Source organism: Typha angustifolia, chromosome 8 (assembly GCF_048772165.1).
Source record: "Typha angustifolia cultivar Huaian chromosome 8, ASM4877216v1, whole genome shotgun sequence".
NCBI lineage: Eukaryota > Viridiplantae > Streptophyta > Magnoliopsida > Poales > Typhaceae > Typha > Typha angustifolia.
In genome coordinates this window covers 7,393,651-7,411,761 of record NC_133246.1, presented here as the reverse complement: position 1 = coordinate 7,411,761, position 18,111 = coordinate 7,393,651, and the positions used below count along the sequence as shown (strand labels likewise).

General features: G+C 39.9%; 1 protein-coding gene across 2 annotated transcripts; it reads left to right on the top strand.

Annotated features, from left to right (window-relative positions):
* The first annotated feature begins 4,357 nt into the window (after positions 1 to 4,357).
* On the top strand, positions 4,358 to 10,771 carry LOC140764189 (uncharacterized). 2 transcript variants are annotated; one of them, XM_073102615.1, is made up of 8 exons: positions 4,358 to 4,762; positions 5,304 to 5,348; positions 5,469 to 5,619; positions 5,840 to 5,903; positions 6,013 to 6,061; positions 7,766 to 7,863; positions 9,135 to 9,273; positions 9,370 to 10,465. In XM_073102615.1, the coding sequence occupies exons 1-8, from the start codon at positions 4,406 to 4,408 to the stop codon at positions 9,517 to 9,519; spliced, it is 1,053 nt and encodes a 350-aa protein (XP_072958716.1). In that variant the 5' UTR covers positions 4,358 to 4,405; the 3' UTR covers positions 9,520 to 10,465. The 2 variants fall into 2 exon arrangements, with proteins under 2 accessions (XP_072958716.1, XP_072958715.1); XM_073102614.1 differs by lacking the exon at positions 9,370 to 10,465 and adding an exon at positions 10,507 to 10,771 and having other exon boundaries at positions 4,360 to 4,762.
* The last annotated feature ends 7,340 nt before the right edge of the window (positions 10,772 to 18,111 follow it).

Genomic DNA, 18,111 nt, shown 5'->3' with positions numbered 1-18,111 from the left:
ACCCCCTTTAAGGCGGTTTATGGGCGCACTCCCCCTATCTTGCGTGCCTACGATAGACGCGCAGTGGCAGATCGGACCGAGCTTGACTTGGAACTTGTGGACTGAGATTAAACCTTAAGACGGCTCAAGATTCACCTAGTATCAGCCCAAAATCGCATGAAGCGGACTCATATAGGGGCCGACACAAGCGAGAGTTTGAGGTGGATCAATTGGTATTCATTTGAGTTTAACCGTATCGGCAATCCACATTGAGGCCGATTTTGAACCAGAAGCTAGTCACAAGTACTATGGGTCATATCGAGTACTACAATGCATCGGTCTAGTAACTTACCGGTTGGACCTACTTGAAGGAACCCAAGTCCATCCTGTCTTCCACGCGTTGGCATTGAAGCCTAGATCGGGCCTAATCATGTGGTAGGTTCGGCCATACTCGAGCCAATGGAGGAAGATAGCCCAGTTGAACTGGTCCGAGTCTTAGGCCGTAGGAGACGGCACTATAAATCCAGATTGGAGACAGAAGTGTTGATCGAGTGGCTAGGCAAGCCCATTGACGAGCCCACTTGGGAGCTCGAGTCAGATATTATGGATTGTTTCCCCAATTTGACACCTTGAGGATAAGGTTGCGGAAGCATGGTGGATTGATATGATTCGGACTTTACCGATGTCATCTCGAGCATGGATACACCTTAGGGATGTCTTTTCTTATTGTTTTAGTGTTTTATTCAGAGAAAAATAAGATTTCTGTAGGTTGCGTTCGAATGTAGGTGGGTGCGTTCGAACGCGTTTGCGAACGTCTACAGGCGTTCACAAATACAGAGAACGTATTTGGTGTGTTCAAAAGCGTTCGACCCAGTTCGAATGTGGTCAATAGGAATTCACTATTTCTAGGGTTAATAATTGTTATTTTTGAATTGTTTAGTTAGCCTCTTAAGATGTGGATGGCAACTAAAAAGGGAATATGGAATGAATTGAGTTTTTGCTCTATTCTTCTTCTTTTCCTTCTCTCTCATTTCCTCATCCCCCAGCTCCGCCGCCTCTAGCCTCCCTTGACTGGCCACTCACCCTAGTCCCTTAAGGGTGGCCCACTCCTCTTTCAAATCTCTCTACCCTCGTGATAGGATACGGAACGATTCCTTCAAGATTAAGATTTATTGCAGGAAGCAGTTTGCGCAACCAAAGGAAAATATTCACCAAATATTGTCATATTGCCAGAAAATTATAAAACCAAGTGGAATCGATCTGTAACTCCCTGGTTTACATTTTTTACTTTTACGTCCTTCATAGATTTGAATTGCAACTGGGTCGAAAACACAATATAGTGCTAATGATGGTAGTGGTGACGGGTGGAGTGGATGATAGGGTTATGGATAATAATGGAGATGAGGGTGGATGGTTGATATGGTTTAATGGATAAAGACGAAGAGAAAGAAGTGGTCGAGTGATGGGATCTTTGGTTCCAAAATGATAGGTTCTGATACCAAATTGATCTGTTATAGTACCAAAAAATAGGCTATGAAATGATTCTTTCAAGATTTTGATTTATTATAGGAATCAGTTTATGCAACTGTGAGAAAATATTTACCAAATATTCTTCTGTAGTTAGAAAATTATGAAACTAATTAGATTAGATCAGTGCCTCCCTGATCTACAATTTTTGTATTTATGCCCTTCACATATTCGAACTACAACTTGGACGAAAACATAAAAGAATGTGCGTGATAGTGGTGGTGACGAGTGGAGTGGAAGTTAGGGTTATGGATGATTATGGAGATGAAGGTAGAGAGTGAATGTGGTTAAGAGATATAAACAAAGGGGAAGAAGTGGTCGAGATTCCAAAGAAGAGGGAAGACTCGATAGACGAAGGAAATTAGAAGTTAGGAGAGACCTTGCCAACGCTAGAGGTGGAAGGTTGGTGAAGAGGGAGGAGGGAGGAGGGAGGAGGGAGGAGGGAGGAGGGAGGAGGGAGGAGGGAGGAGGGAGAGAGAATAGAGAGAAGATAGGAAGCAAAAAATTAATAATCCAATAGCATTCTAAATTTGGCTGCCATCCATACCTTTATAAAGGCTAGCCAACAAGCCCTAATATAATAACTAACCATAATCTTAGTAAAATTTCATTGATCGCGTTCGAATGCACAAAAGACGTTCTCTGTATATGCGAACGCGATGCAGTCGCTCGAACGCACTTTTCATGTCCTTTGTATTTGTGAACCTAATATAGGCATTTGCAAGGGCGTTCGAATGCAACCCCTCCTACGTTTGAACGTGACCTACAGGAATTTTATTTTAATAAAAATAAACAACTAATGTAATAAGAAAAGATCATAACTAAATGTATCAGGCCACCATGCTTCCCCCACCTTGCGTTCAAAGTGAAAAGTCAGGAAAACGCTCCAAAATATCAATCTCCAACTTCTGTGCCGCCTCATCGGATGGCTTGCCAAGCCACTCAACTAGAATCTCCATCTCTAATCTAGTATTATATCGTCGTCGACGCCTAGCAAGTACACGAACTGGCTTTATGATCTTTATCTCCTCTAATGGCTTTGGTAGAACTAATCCAACGACCTCATGATCTCCAATCAGCTCCCTCTACAATAAAACATGGAAGACAGAATGCACTCTCGATCCCTCCTATATCTCCAAACGATATGCAACTAGACCAATACGCTCTAACACCCGAAACAGACCAAAGTAGCAATGTGCTAACTTCTGGTTTCACATCAGACGTAAGGTCACCTATCGATACGGTTGTACCCTCACAAACACCCAACTGGCGATGTCAAACTCCTACTCCCTATAGCTATGATCATAAACTTACTTCATGCGGTTTTGAGCAAGTTTAAGATGGGCACACAACCTCCTCAATATGGCATCTCTATTCATCAAAGCTAAGTCCGCCTTTGTCAGATCTACATATGCCACTAGATCATAAGCACGTAATGTCAAAGCTGTGCGTCCATACACCACCTCAAATAGAGTCATGCCAATGCTGCTATGGTTGGCGGTGTTGTAAGGCTACTCCACACATAGTAAGAACTCCAACCATCATCTCGGCATCTCTCCAACAAAACACCTCAAGTACTGCTTAATGTCTCGATTGACCACTTCAGTTTGGCCATTCGTCTGTGGATGGTAGGCTGAACTGAAGTTCAATCAAGTCCCCTGTAATCTAAAAAATTTCATCCAAAAGTCGCTTATAAATATACGATCACGATCTGAGATAATCGTGTGTGGCGTGCAATGTAACCGAGCAACATCTCTAACAAAAATTTCAGTCACTGACTTGACTGAAAACAGATGTGACAATGCCGAAAAGTGCACATACTTGCTCAATCTATCGACCATCACGAAGATAATAGAATAACCTAGTACAAGCGGAAAACCCTCTATGAAATCTATAGAAATGTCTTTCCAAACACAGTCTGGTATAGGTAAAGGCTGTAGTAATCCTATCGGTTTCAATGTGGTTGTCTTAGCCTTTTGATAGACTTCGCAAGCGCGAACAAAACTCCTCATATCTCGCCTCAACCCTGGCCACGTGCAACTTTTAGATATCCTCCTATAAGTCCTTAAGACACCCTCATCACCAGCCTCTAGAGTTTGGTAGAAGTGCTCTAACAATTTTTGCCGCAATCCATCATTTGTGGGCATCCTAATGCATCCGCTGTCCAACAGCAAACCGCCTTGGTTCTCCAACTCTGGGTGGCGCTTCGGATCATTCAATACCTCCTGCAACAATTTCAAAGCATCTGAGTCAGATGTACATGCATACCTCAGCTCGTCAAGGAAGGGAAAGGTAGGAGAAGAATAGGCTATAAGCTCGGCGGTATCGAGTTTGCGCGATAGTATATCCGTTCCCTTCTTGTATTGGATTTCATAATTATACCCCCAACAATTTTGTGACCCATCTCTATTGTGCCGAAGTGTATATACGTTGTCCCATAAAGTATAGAAGACTCCTTTGATTGGTTCAGATAATGAATCGCCTACCGATCAGATAAGGCCTCCACTTTGTCATCGCATATAGAATTGCCAACATCTCTCATAAGTCGATAATTACTAAGATTTTTGTGATAAAGTCTTACTAAGAAAGGCAATGGAATGTCCTCCTTACGAGAGCTAACTAAGATATTTCCATTGAGATCTTATTGGATATAATACTTTTTAAATCTGACTCATTATGCTCAGTATGTTATATCCGGCCTGAGCCCGATATCTCGTGGAGTCGCGGGTTAGTAGACGGTAAGGGACTAATTATTCGACCGGCTTCATTAATTTGCTGAAACGAGCAAGCTAGTCTTGCCAAAACTTAGTCACGTGATAATCACGTGAATAATTTTGTTACTCTATCTAACCATTCCTTACCTCCGAGCGCTGCCCGCCCGAGCTTCCGCTCTTTCGCAATGATGGTTTGCCACCTTCTGGCCTTCCCTTGCCAATCCTCTCTCCCATACTTCTCCCAGTCCGCCGTCAAGAGGAACAAGAGGCCCCTCGCCTCCCTCGCCACATCCACCCAGAAACCCCTCTCCTCCTACCAGCTGAAGGAGGGGCAGTTCCGTCATTTCCACAGCTTGCCCTCCGGCCTTGCCATGGAGGTGATCTCCCAGAAGGGATACGCCTCGGCCGCTGAGCCGATCCCGAACCCGCCTCTGGTGTTCGTGCACGGCAGCTTCCACGCGGCCTGGTGCTGGGCCGAGCACTGGCTCCCGTTCTTTTCTCGCTTTGGATTCGATTGCTACGCACTTAGTCTCTTGGGCCAGGTCAACCCTTTTTTCTAATTTTTCTCATCTCTACTTCTTGACTTGAAAGGTATTGGACCATTTGTTCGGGTTAATCTGCTGTGGGGAAAGTAAGTAAATTTTGGTAGCAAGAAGTACTCTAATAGAAGCGGAATGTACCCTTGGATTAGGAATCGAATAAATGTAGATTGTACGGAGGTCTGATGTTAGCATGATATTGTATATTCTAACAGATCGGTACTCTTAACTGGTTTGTTTTTATCTATGGTTCTTTCTATGTATGGAAAGAATTACGGTCGCCATGTGGAATATTCCTCTATTTTCATTTATATTCATTTGTTATGTAGCTGTTTGCTTAATTTGAACGCAGTGACTAATTATGAAAGTACTAGGTTTTTTTTTTATTTTTTATTTTTGACAAAAGGCTAAGCCCTGTTTCATTGAAACAAATTAAAAGCATCCTCAACAACATCTTCAAGTACTAGAAATATTAAAAGAATAATTTGTGGGAAAGAAACCTAATGCTGTGTGCTGAGTTTTTACAACTTTGTAACTCTTCCAGGGTGAAAGTGATGTACCTACAGGAGCAGTTTCTGGCACCCTTAAGGTAATTGTTTGAGTAAAGAATTGCTTTCAGTGAAATATTTGATTTTTCATTTTATTAAGGATCTCTTTAGTGTTCGATTTCCACTATGATCTTCCCAATGAGTAGAAGTCTCTGCAGTAGACACATACAAGTGATATAGCTGACTTCATACAAAAAGAGGTCAGCTTACCGCCTGTGTTGATTGGACACTCATTTGGAGGACTGGTTGTCCAGTCTTACGTCTCAAACGTGAGGAACAAGCCTTCTTCTGATGATCAGTCATCCTCTGCTGGTTAGTAAACAAAACATGCTGAAGTATCTTTGTATTTATTGATTAATATAATATTGCTTTTGCAAGCTGTATGTCCTGTGCTCTTATCATGTATTCTAGTTTTAATGAAACCAGTAAATTAATAATTTCAAGTTAACTATTCTTAATGGCTTTCTTCTGTTACTGCCTTAATGAATCGGCAAAAAGTATACTATAAGCTGGTTCGTCATTCTGGATGCAGATAATTTTTACCCGGCACTTGCAGGTGCTGTACTTGTATGTTCCGTGCCTCCTTCAGGGAATAGGTAATAATGTGGACAGAAGCTAAATGTTTAAAGATATTTTCTTTGAGTTTCTGCATGTCATCTTCATTTTCCTTCTCAATATGAAATAATTAAATCTTTGTACATTCAGTGGGCTAGTGTGGCGGTATCTTCTGACCAAACCAGTTGCTGCTATTAAGGTACAGAAGCATGAAATAAACTCTTCTTTTTTTCCTTTCTTTTCTTGATCATGTCTTGTATCTTTGCAAGAAGTGTGCATTGCTCTAGGCTAATATGGTTTTTAAAAAACCAAAGCAACTTCATCTAGTTGAATGAACATTTTCTCATCCTTTCATCGAGTGCCTTCACATAAGCCTCCTGTAATCCTAGTGACAAATTTTAGGATATACAAATCATTTCATATTGTCTTGGTTGGATTTTGACCTTGAATGTATTAATTTGAAAATCAGAATTACAAATTGCACTTGAATGTTCACAATGCTTGTCATGATATGTTGTGCTGGAATACCTAAAATATGAATCACATACTCTAGTGCTAGTATTCCTGTGATACAATAGGCTTGGATATCTTAAATTAAAACATTTGTATCCAGATAAGGTATAACTATTGCAATTGCTTCTTTTATTCACACCACCAATTATATATGTTGTTTACAGAACAACAATTCGAGTCAAAATTTTCAATTCATGAAAGACCCATTGTTCATCATTAAGTATATAATAAAATGACTCTTGGCAACTTTTTTTTATCTCTTATTAGGAAGCATGAATACTTCTAAACTCTAGCTATGTCGCATCATATACCGTATCGGATATGATTCTCTCCAGATACTTCATTGATACATATATGACTTCATTGATACATATATGCTGCTTTGTTATATATTCTAGTTTTCAAAAATATTATATAAACTTGATCCTAAAAATTATTCCATTGGGATGATCTATGAATTGAAGGAGAATAGTATTAGGGACACTACAATTAACTCTAATTTACAGATTAAATTACTCTTCTTTGCACTCACTATGGTAATTAACAATCTGTGAAAAATGCTTAGATCTTTATGAATAAGTGGGAGATGGGCTTAGATATGTAGATAAGTAGATCTGTAAAATATTTGAATATTTCCTACTTTTTGATTAAGAGGTCTGGAGTATAAAATAATAAAACAGAAGAGCTTATTATATGCTATAATTGGATACCTAGAACAGTCCAGATCTAGATTAGTTTTATCTTGTGTTTTAGAGAGTTCGATTATGTCTAATTATCTTAAAATACAATCAGAGATTTATTTATGAATATTAGTAGGAAAAGATTTATTATGTATATGTGAATCAGTGAATGAAAAATTATTTTTGAGAAGCCTTAATTATACCTCCCTGCTTCCTGGTGTCAATGCATGGTAACCCTCCCTTTGCTTACTGCTACATCTAGGTGATGAAGAAGCAACATTTTGCAATAACAGTGGCAACCTGAAACAGTGAGTTCATGTGGTTACATAATTACATTATCAGAGAATTTCTTTGGAAAAAAAAATTCTACACTGGCAATGAAGCTACCTTAGCTTAGCCTCCTTAACCCTGCTTGGACTGATAATTATGTATGTAAGCTAGCTGCATATATACATTCTGACATAAATATTGACTAGTATAGATATGCACGTTTTTGTGCAGCAAACTATGTAGATAAGCAGATAAATGGATCTATACTTTATTGTGAATGCACATTGATGACTGGTAAAGATTTCGATAAGTTAGTTTGTGCATTTGTGCCATTAAATTACAATATGAAACCTTTGCAATTGTTGTTTTCCAGATATACATATATTTATTCAGTTTTAAGTATAATATTGATGTAGTGATACTTGCTATCTCTCTGCTAGGTGACACTCAGCTTGGCTGCAAAAGCTTTTGCAAATTCGCTGTCACTTTGTAAAGAAACATTTTTCTCCTCAGAAATGGAAGATCACATAGTTTTGAGGTATGTACTTGACTGAAAATCATTTATAAGTTCACAGTAATACTTGCAAATTGCACAGAATGTCTCGACTTCTTGATGGATGATTTCGTCAAGTAGAAAATGCCATATGAGGGAGGAAGCACCAACACTAATGGAGCATGCTTTGAAGGACTGATATAAATTTGTATTGGTGGAATACATAGCACTATAGGCCATCTCGATCCGAAACAGTGGCCCAAACCAACTTTTCCAAAAACCTACTTTCAATCCAGTATCTCTCTATTCATTCATATCAGCTCATGTGTTGGCTGATATGGGAGCTGGTATAGTAGACAATATTTTAATTGTTTTTCCAGTGCAGGCTCTATATGTTGGATAAATTGGATCCGACCTAAATCCAAATTAAGATGTCAATTGTTGAAGTCCTAGGAACTCTGTTTATATGATATATATTTCTCCCTCCCTCCCTCCATCTCTCTCTCTCTGTCTCTCTGTCTCTCTCTCTCGATTCATGGTAGATTCGACCAATCCAAGGAAGATCTAAGTGAAGCTCCAACGAGGTGGTCTCTTGTGAAGTCCCCTATCTTCTCTCTCTCTGTTTATTGTTGCTTTCTTTTTCTCCCCTTTCCCTTTTTTCTTTTTTCTTTCACCACCACTTGTGCTCACCTTTATTGCAGAGGTGGCTGTTACCTCCTTTGGTAGAGGTGGCATCTTGCCATCCTTGTCACAGAGATGATGATCACTAAGAAGACAAGATATTGTTATGAGTATTTTTTACTCTTCATATCATGTTGCTATTATCATATTGGAGTAATATAATTTTTTGTACTCTTTTGCCACTTTTTCTGACCTTCTAGAATTCTTCTACACCATGAATCATATTTTTAGAATTTAACTGAAACCGAAATGGTTCATATATCAGCCAAAATGGCTAAGATTTATTTGCTTTTGAATTTGACGTATTGCCACTCAATCTCACAAAGCAATATAGCCGATATGTGTCATTTTTTCTAATAGGCAATACCACTACCGTTGTCAATATTTAGTAGCTTGCTTCAATAGAGGTTAATTAAGGAAAAGTATCAAGGTATGTTTCTATTCCTAAGTACCTTGAAATATCAAATGCAAAGTTCTTATTGCATAAAGTACTCACGCTTATTTCTCACTTTTGCAAAAATCAAAACATGTGGATTGATTCTTTTTGGGAAATTATGTATTAACTTTTCTTGTTTTGCATTTTGCAATAAATGTAACAATTAATTGAGCTGTTGATTTGTGCTTCTTTACTCTAGGTATCAAGGGCTAATGAAAGAAAGTTCAAAGGTGCCACTGTTTGACTTAAAGAAGCTTAACGCATCGTTGCCTGTACCATCAATACCAAGGAATTCTATAAAGCTTCTAGTAATGGGTGCAAGCAATGACTTCATAGTTGTGAGTAGCAAGATATACTCTCATAGTTTTCTCACTCTTCTTTAGTGTGAAAGTTTATATATTTCTGAATTACCTAGACATTTTGTTCCACTTAAGGTGCTGGAACACAAAATGCAAATAATGCACAGAAGGATGCAAGCATACTGCCTAAGCATCATTGCACTTCTTGATAAAAGAGACTCTTGGCTATTTTCAGAGTCCAACTCTTACGCTGGTTTCTTAACCTTGTTTTGTACTCTTTATTGAGAAGTTTAAGCTAGTAGCTTTTACTTTCCTATTTTGGAATTAATTTTGTTATTGCTTGATAGCTTGCTGTGAGAGTATCAAGAGACTGTTGTCTTAATTGACAAATGCTTCATTAGTTCCTTTTAGCTTCAAAGAAAATGATATAGATCATTTCGTGGAAATCATATTTCCCTATGTAATTTGAGGTTATAATATCAGGATTCATTCATCTTTGGATGTTCACCCTTAGGCTGGTTAGATTTGAGTCCAAATTTACTTCTAACTTTGTCAGACTTCATATTTGGATTGGATATTATTCTGGATCTAATCTCATGATTCATCTTCAGTTCAGAGTTGGATCATTTCACATTGAATTCTGTTGAACTGGAATAAGACATTGCAGTAAGTTTAGATGTGATCCACCATTCCACCCTTCTTTGCATATACCTAGTATTTTATCTTATTTAGAGATGTATAATATAATTGATGGGCCTTTTTTCACTTATTTTCCATTGAAAAGGTTCCAAATATCATAATTATCCCTACATTCTTTACAAATGCTTCCCAAATAATTACAAGTTGTTGCATCCGTATATTATCAAGATAATTGAAGTATCACTGTTCCTCCTTTGAAACTTGCTTAGTTTGTCAAAATGCCACTAAAGTTGACTTCGATGATATCCTAAACACTATTAATCCAAAGCCTAGCTAAGACAAAATATTACATTCTTGGTGGGGATTCCAAACCTTATCTGGTCCATTGATGAACAATACAATTTTTAAGATCTGTCAGTCTTATCGGTTTTGGACCAGCTAATCCAGATCCCATTACTGCCTTTGTTCTTTCCCATCCTTTTTTTTTTTCGAGGATCAAGCATAGTTGGTGGTTTGTTTGCATGAGATATTTTTGTTGTAGTTTCCTTCTTTGTTTTATTCTATTTTCAATATCTTTGCTGGATGATTTGCAGATACTGTAAAAATTGTAAGTGATGTTTTCATGATTGGCAGGACACTGAAGGGCTTTGCGAAACTGCCAAATTTTATGATGTGCAGCCAGTCAATGTCGAAGGCTTAGCCCATGATATGATGCTGGATTGTTCGTGGGAAAAAGGTGCTGAAGTAATCTTGTCATGGCTGAAAAGTGCATCTAAAGCTCAGACGATTTAATTTCTCTTTCTTTTGGTTTCACATAGTTCTGTTCCTTGATCTTCATGATTGTCCAAATTCAAAAACTTATGTGATAAATAGTGGCGATTGCGCTGTTACATTTTAGAACTTAATATGTGATAATGGTTTCATGCCTATCAATTGGTATTAGAGCTTACTAATTGGCATCAAAGCAAGCAAACCTCAGAACTCCATTAATGGTTGAAACAAAGAAGATGACATCAATAAGGAGACTTATGGAGAGCACACTGATAAGAGAGGACTCAATGCACGATGATCCTAACCGTGAGGCCGATTCCTTTGGAGCGACCATGGTAAAACCGAGTCAAGCAACGTCCATGGATTTAAATATGGATAAACTAAGGGGCATGTTCTAAACATTGTTGCATAGAGTTAACAACATACAAAAGGATCATAATGAATTTAAGGAATATGTCGTGAGTCAATTGGGTTCGTCATCTCCTCGACGATAAACAGAGTTTCAAGAAGGACCAGCAGTGGGACCCTATAGAATCGATACTCCACAGGTCCAAGTGCGTCATATGAGTGTCAATGATCCCCTCCTACCTATGCCTTCACATCATCCCCCACCCACGTTACAAAACCCAAGACCGACGGTGGTGGAACCCAAGAGGCATGCGGCACCGGTGCGCTTCGTTGATGAGAAGGATTGGCACTTTGAGGATGAGGTTGATCCCTATGTAGATGGTGATGGACGTGCTCGAGGATTTAGAGAAGGTGATCAACATGCACAAAGGTTTAAACCTAAACCAAGGATCTTTCGTGAACCCGACAACGTTATTCGAGGGAGAACCACATGCTGGGACTATCCAAAATTCCAAGGCGGTGTGATCCAACGGATTGGGTATTTCAAGTTGAACAATATTTTGATTGTCAAGGTACAACGGAAGATGTAAAAGTCCAGATGGTAAGCTTTCGCCTCCAAGGAACGATATTGCATTGGTATAGATCGATGATTCATGGAGAATTATACGCAGATTTGGGACAGCGGCATATAAAGATTTTGCTACCACATTAAGCAAGATGGTTCAAATGACTACCGTATTGGAGTACCAAGCTGAGTTTGAAAGAGTTAGTAGTTATTGTGAGCTACCGTGGCCTGAACGTACATTGATGAGTACATTTATTTTAGAGTTGCGAGAGGAAATACAAGCGGATGTTCATGCTCTATGTTCTACTACTCTTGAGGAGGCCTTTGAGAAGGTCGTGAGGATGGAACAAAAGCATAGGGTTTAAATCTAGAACACAGGCTAGAAATTTTACGTTTTCAAAAACAGCGACTGCGACTACTAGACCACAACCACCTTTGCGATCTTCCTTTGACGTTAGAGGAAGCACTAGCCCCTAGTTCGAACTCTCACACCTGCCCAAGTGGAGGAGTGAAGAGCGAAGGGCCTTTGCTTTCGATGTGATGAGCGTTTCACCCCTGATCATAGGTGTTCTAAACCGATCGGGAGTGTGATGCTTATTGATGGTCCTAAGGAGGATGATGAGGTAGTTGATGATGGAGAGTGTCTAGAGGAGACCCATGAGGAGACTCATGAGGAGACTGTTGAGGAGGGCGTGGAGGAAGATATCCAAGCTGAAATATCGATACATGCATATTCGGGTACTTCCGCGCCGAAGACGTTATGGGTAGACGGACTCGTTAGAAAGCATTGTGTGCACATTCTCATCGATTTGGGGAGTACACACAACTTTCTAGACGAGAGGCAAGCTAGGAGATTGGGTTTGGATGCCGAACCGATTACGGGGTTTGATGTTGCTATTAGAGATGGCACGAAACTTATGGCGGAGTCGGTATACGAGTGCAATGACATAGCATCATTGTGGACTTGTATCCGTTGGCGCTGCGAGGAGCGGACATTGTCCTTGGTGCTCAGTGGTTATAGAGTTTGGTACCCGTCACATTTAATTTCTAGAGCATGTGGATGAAATATAAACAAGGAAACAAAGATGTGCGGTTTGATGGTGTTCGGTCTTCGCCGATTCCCGTAATATAGCCTATGGTGGGGCTGCCTTATGCGTATGATTTGGCCTATCTTCTTCAATTAGAACCAGAAGGAGATGAGTCTCAAACGATTTCAAGTATTACTATTGAATTGTCTAATTTATTAGATAACTTTTCTGGATTGTTTGAAGAGCCGTAAGAGTTGCCACCGAGGAGAGCGGTAGACCATCGCATTGAGATTATACCCGAGGATGCACCGGCGAACGTGAGGCCATCTTCTACCATTCCCTTCCTTGATGAGCTGAGGTATGCATGTACATCTGACCCAGATATTTTGAGATTATTGTAGGAGGTGATGGATGATCCGGAGTGCCATCCTGAGTTGGAGAATCGAGGCGATTTGCTGTTGGACCACGAATGCATTCGAGTGTTGGAGCGTATTAGTCCGGTTGCATATCGTTTGGAGCTGCCGGAGGGGTCAAGAGTGCACCCTATCTTTTATGTTTCATTATTGAGAGAGCGCATTGGAGATCATGAGATTATTGGATCGACTAGGCTGCAAGCTCGGCGGTATCGGGTTGGCGCGATAGTGTATTCGCCGCTCTATTTTCTGTTTTCTTCTTGTATTGAATTTCATAATCATACCCCAGCAATTTTGTGACCCATTGCTGCTGTGCCGGAGTGTGTATGCGCTGTCCCATAAAGTATGGAAGGCTCATCTGATCGGTTCGGATAATGAATCATCTACCGATCAAATAAGGCTTCCACCTTATCACGGAATGTAGAATTGCTAGCATCTCTCTCTCATAAGTCGATTATTGCTAAGATTTTTTAGGAAAAGCCTTACTAAGATAGGCAATGGGACATCCTTCTTGCATTAGTACAGCTCTTATGCCAACACCCGACGCATCACATTCAACAATGAATTCTTTAGTGAAGTCCGGTAGCACTAGAACGGGTGCCATCATCATTGATGTTTTCAATTTTTCAAAGGCTAAAGTGGCTTCATCCGTCCATCTAAAAGAGTCCTTCTTCAACAAAGAAGTGAGAGGAGCAGCGATCTTGCCATATCCGGCGATGAATCGACGATAATAACCAATCAGCCCTTTTGATGAAACTAGTTGAAATGATGTGGCGTAAATACTCCACCTTTGGTACTCCCCATAGGCACTTGGACTTCTTGATCTTCAATTGGTTTTGCTCCAACAAATTTAGCACGTCCTCCAAATGCCGCCAATGCTCCAATTCAGTTCTGCTATACACCAAAATATCGTCAAAAAATACCAAGACATATCTTTGCAAGAGAGGCTGAAATATATCATTCATAAGGCCTTGGAAGGTAGCTGGAGCATTGGTGAGACCAAAAGGCATCACTCGGAACTCATAATGCCCGTTCGAAGTCCGAAATACAGTTTTATGCACATCAGTCAGGTGAACTCTAATTTGATGATACCCGACCCATATATCAAGCTTACTAAATATAGTCGCCCTTGCAAGCTCATCCAGCAACTCCTCAATAATCAGAATAGGATACCGGTCCTTGACAATAATAGTGTTTAGTGCTCGATAGTCGACACAAAAACGCCATGTTCCGTCCTTTTTTTGCACCAATAGCACGGGGATGAGTATGAGCTATGACTTGGTCGTATGAGGCCTTGCTCTAATATCTCGGCTACCATCTTTGAGATATCTTCTTTTTGCACATGTGGATACCGATATGGCCTCACGTTAGCAGGTGCAGCCCCGGGTACAATCTCTATACGATGGTCCGCTGCTTTCCTCGGTGGCAACTCTTGCGGCTCCTCAAACAGTCCAGAAAAGTTATCTAATAAATTAGACAATTCAATTGTAGTACATGAACTCGTTTGAGGCTCATCTCCTGTTGGTCCTAACTAAAGAAGATAGACCAAATCATACGCACCAAGCAGCCCCACCATAGGCTGTATGCAGGAATCAGCGAAGTCCGTACACCATTAAGCCGCACATCACATCACATCGAAAGCAAAGGCCCTTCGCTCTTCGCTCCTCCACCTGGGTAGATGTGAGAGTTCGAACGGGGGGTCTAGTGCCTCCTCTAATATCGGAAGGTCTCAAAAGTAGTCGTGGTCTAGTAGTCGCAGCCACTGTTTTTTAAACCACAGAATTTGTAATCGGCGTTCTAGGTGCAAACCGCCCATCTCGGTTGCCCCAATTGGTTTACGTTGCCATCTTTAGTGCCCTATGTTTTTGTTCCATCCTCATAGCCTTCTCAAAGGCCTCCTCAAGAGTAGTAGGACATAGAGCACGAACATCTGCTTGTATCTCCTCTCGCAGCCTTGAAATAAATGTACTTATCAATGTACGTTCAGGCCACGGTGGCTCACAACGACTACTAACTCTTTCAAACTCAGCTTGGTACTCCAATACGGTAGTCCTTTGAACCATCTTGCTTAATGTGGCAGTAAAATCTTCATATGTCGCTGTCCCAAATCTGCGTGTAATCCTCCTACAAAAATCAGCCAATCCGGTAAATCCACCACCACGAATAATCGATCTATACCAATGCAATGCCGTTTTTTGGAGGTGAAAGCTTGTCATCTGGACTTTTGCATCTTCCGCTATACCTTGACAATTAAAATATTATTCAACTTAAAATACCCAATCCGTTGGATCATCGCTTTGGAATTTTGGAAAGTCCAAACGTACAGTTCTCTCCTTAATAGCATTGTCAGGTTCACAAAAGATCCTTGGTTCAGGTCTAAACCTTTGTGCATGTTGATCACCTTCTCTAAATCCTTGAGCACGTCCATCACCATCTCCATAGGGATCAAGTTCATCTTCATAGTGCTAATCCTCCTCATCGACAAAGCGCATCGGTGCCTCACGCCTCTCGGGTTTCACCACCACCGGTCTTGGGTTTTGTAACGAAGGTGGGGAATGATGTGAAGGCATAGGTAGGAGGGGATCATTGATGCTCATATGACACACCTGGACCTGTGGGGTATCGGTTTGATGGGGTCCCACCGCTGGTCCTTCTTGAAACTTCGTTCGTCGTCGAGGAGATGACGAACCCAATCAATTAATGATATATTCCTTGAATTCATTGTGATCCTTTTGTATGTTGTCAACTCTATACAGCAATATTTGGAACATGCCTCTTAGTTCATCCATATTCAAACCCATAGACGTTGGTTGACTTAGTCCTGCCATGGTCACTCTAAGGGAATCGGCCTCACGGTTAGGATCATCGTGTATTGAGTCATCCTTTGTCAGTGTGCTCTCCATAGGTCTCCTTGTTGATATCATCTTCCTTGTTTAAACCATTAATGGAGGTTTGAGATTCGCCTGCTCTGATACCAATTATTAGGCTTTGATATCAATTTGTTAAAGCTCGGATACCAAATTGATGGGATCTAGAACTAAAAGATTGGCTACAGAATAATTCCTTAAGATATAAATTTATTATAGGAAGTAGTCCGTGTAATTGTGGAAAAATATTCGTTGGATATTCTCCGGTAGTTAGAAAATTACGAAACTAATTGGGTTGGATCCATATCTTCCTAATCTACAACTTTACTATTTACGCCCTTCACAGATTCAAACTGTAGCATGGACGAAAATATAGAATAACGTGGGTGATGGTGGTGGTGACGAGTGGAGTGAATGTTAGGGTTATGGATGGGTATGGAGATGAGGATGGATTATGGAAATGATTAAGGGAAGTAGATGAAGGGAACGAAGTGATTGAGATCCCAAAAAAGAGAGGTGGCTCGATAGTCGAGGGATATTAGAAGCCAGGAGAAACCTTACCAACGGTAGAGGTGGAAGGATAGTAAAGAGGGAGGAGGGAGGAGTCTAGAGAGAAGATAGAGGCAAGAAATCAAGAATCCAATAGCAATATAAAGTTGGGTGCCATCCACATTTATAGAGGCTAGCCAACAAGTCCTAAAACAATATGAAACCCTAACAAACCAACTAAGCCAGTATTCTTTATCTTCTCTGAATACCTTTTGGATTAAGTTTTCGTTTTGTCATAGATATATTCTGAATCTGGAGAAGTCATGAATATCAAAGTTGTAGATCTAGAGGTTATCAACCTTATCCAACTAGTTTGATATTATTTGGATATGTGTTGAATATTCTATAAATATTTTTCTAAAACTGCGCAGAATTGGATTTAGCTAATTAGATAAAATCCTAAGTGTATCAGATTATCATGAAACATTTAGCCCAGATGGTTAAGCCATCTACTATCCTCATTGTCCTAGCACTCGCCATCTCTCAAAATTGGCACATATAACAATTGGACATGTTAAATGCATTCTTACATGGGATTTTGACTAAAGAAGTATATATGGAACAACCAAAAAAATTCATTGATGCTGTTCATCTAGACTGAATATGTAGACTTCACTGATCAATTTATGGCCTTAAACAAGCCACTAGAGCTGGGTTACATGTCTCTCCTCTACTCTTTGTGATATTTGTTTCACATGTTCATATGCGGATTCATCTCTCTTTACTTACATTTCTAATGATAGTGTTTACATCACTGTCTATGTTGATGACATTATAATCACCAGTAAGGCAGCTTTTCATTCATTTATTGATAAACTCAAGCTTGAGTTTGCAATGAAAGATCTCAATTTGCTATCGTATTTTCTTGGAGTTGAAACTAAATAGGATGCTATTAGCCGTCACTTGTCACAGACCAAATACATACATGACTTGCTAGATTGACTCGATATAGGTGGAACTAGACCTTACAATGCTCGCTATATGACTCAAAATTATCAAAGTTTGATGTTGATGTTCTTACCAATCCCAAAGCTATAAACATGCTGTTGGAGCACTTCAATATGTCACCCTCACACAACTAGGTATAGCTTATTCTGTTAATCAACTTTGTCAACATGCACCAACAACAAGTCACACTTGACATCACAACATGGTCTTCTTTCTACACCTAGTTCACTTCATTCAAGCTTTTTGTGACTAGGACTGGCCCAGGGATCTTGACGATTGACGATCCACTAGTGGCTATTTCATATCATTGCGTGATAACCTTGTTTCCTAGTCTTCAAAGTAGTAATCTATTGTCTCCAAGTCTAGCACTGAGGCTGAATATCATATTTGGCCATTACTATCTCTGAATTGTTTTGCTTGCACATGGTTCTTCGGGATCCTTATATCACTCTCATTTGCTCCAATCTTGTGGTGTGACAACGTGAGTGCTATTGCTTTAGCATCCAACCCTGTGTTTCATTCTTGAATAAAGAACATTAAAACTGATTATTACTATGTTCGTGAGAAAGTAACTATTGATGATCTTGAAGTTCAGTACATCAACGACCATACTAAGTTTCTAATGAATCATAGTAACACCAAAACCCTTATCTTGGTAGTTTTTAAAGCCATCTTTCTACTTGTTATTCATTAATCATATTTATTTTCCAAAAAACTAAACTCTTAAAAAAATGAGCATGTTTTATATT

Excerpts from the sequence above, each read along its gene's own strand:
- LOC140764189 (XM_073102614.1), top strand. The coding sequence starts at position 4,406 with ATGATGGTTTGCCACCTTCTGGCCTTCCCTTGCCAATCCTCTCTCCCA. Across the intron at positions 5,620-5,839 it reads TGATCAGTCATCCTCTGCTG|ATAATTTTTACCCGGCACTT; the intron begins GTTAGTAAACAA and ends TTCTGGATGCAG. Across the intron at positions 5,904-6,012 it reads GTGCCTCCTTCAGGGAATAG|TGGGCTAGTGTGGCGGTATC; the intron begins GTAATAATGTGG and ends TTGTACATTCAG.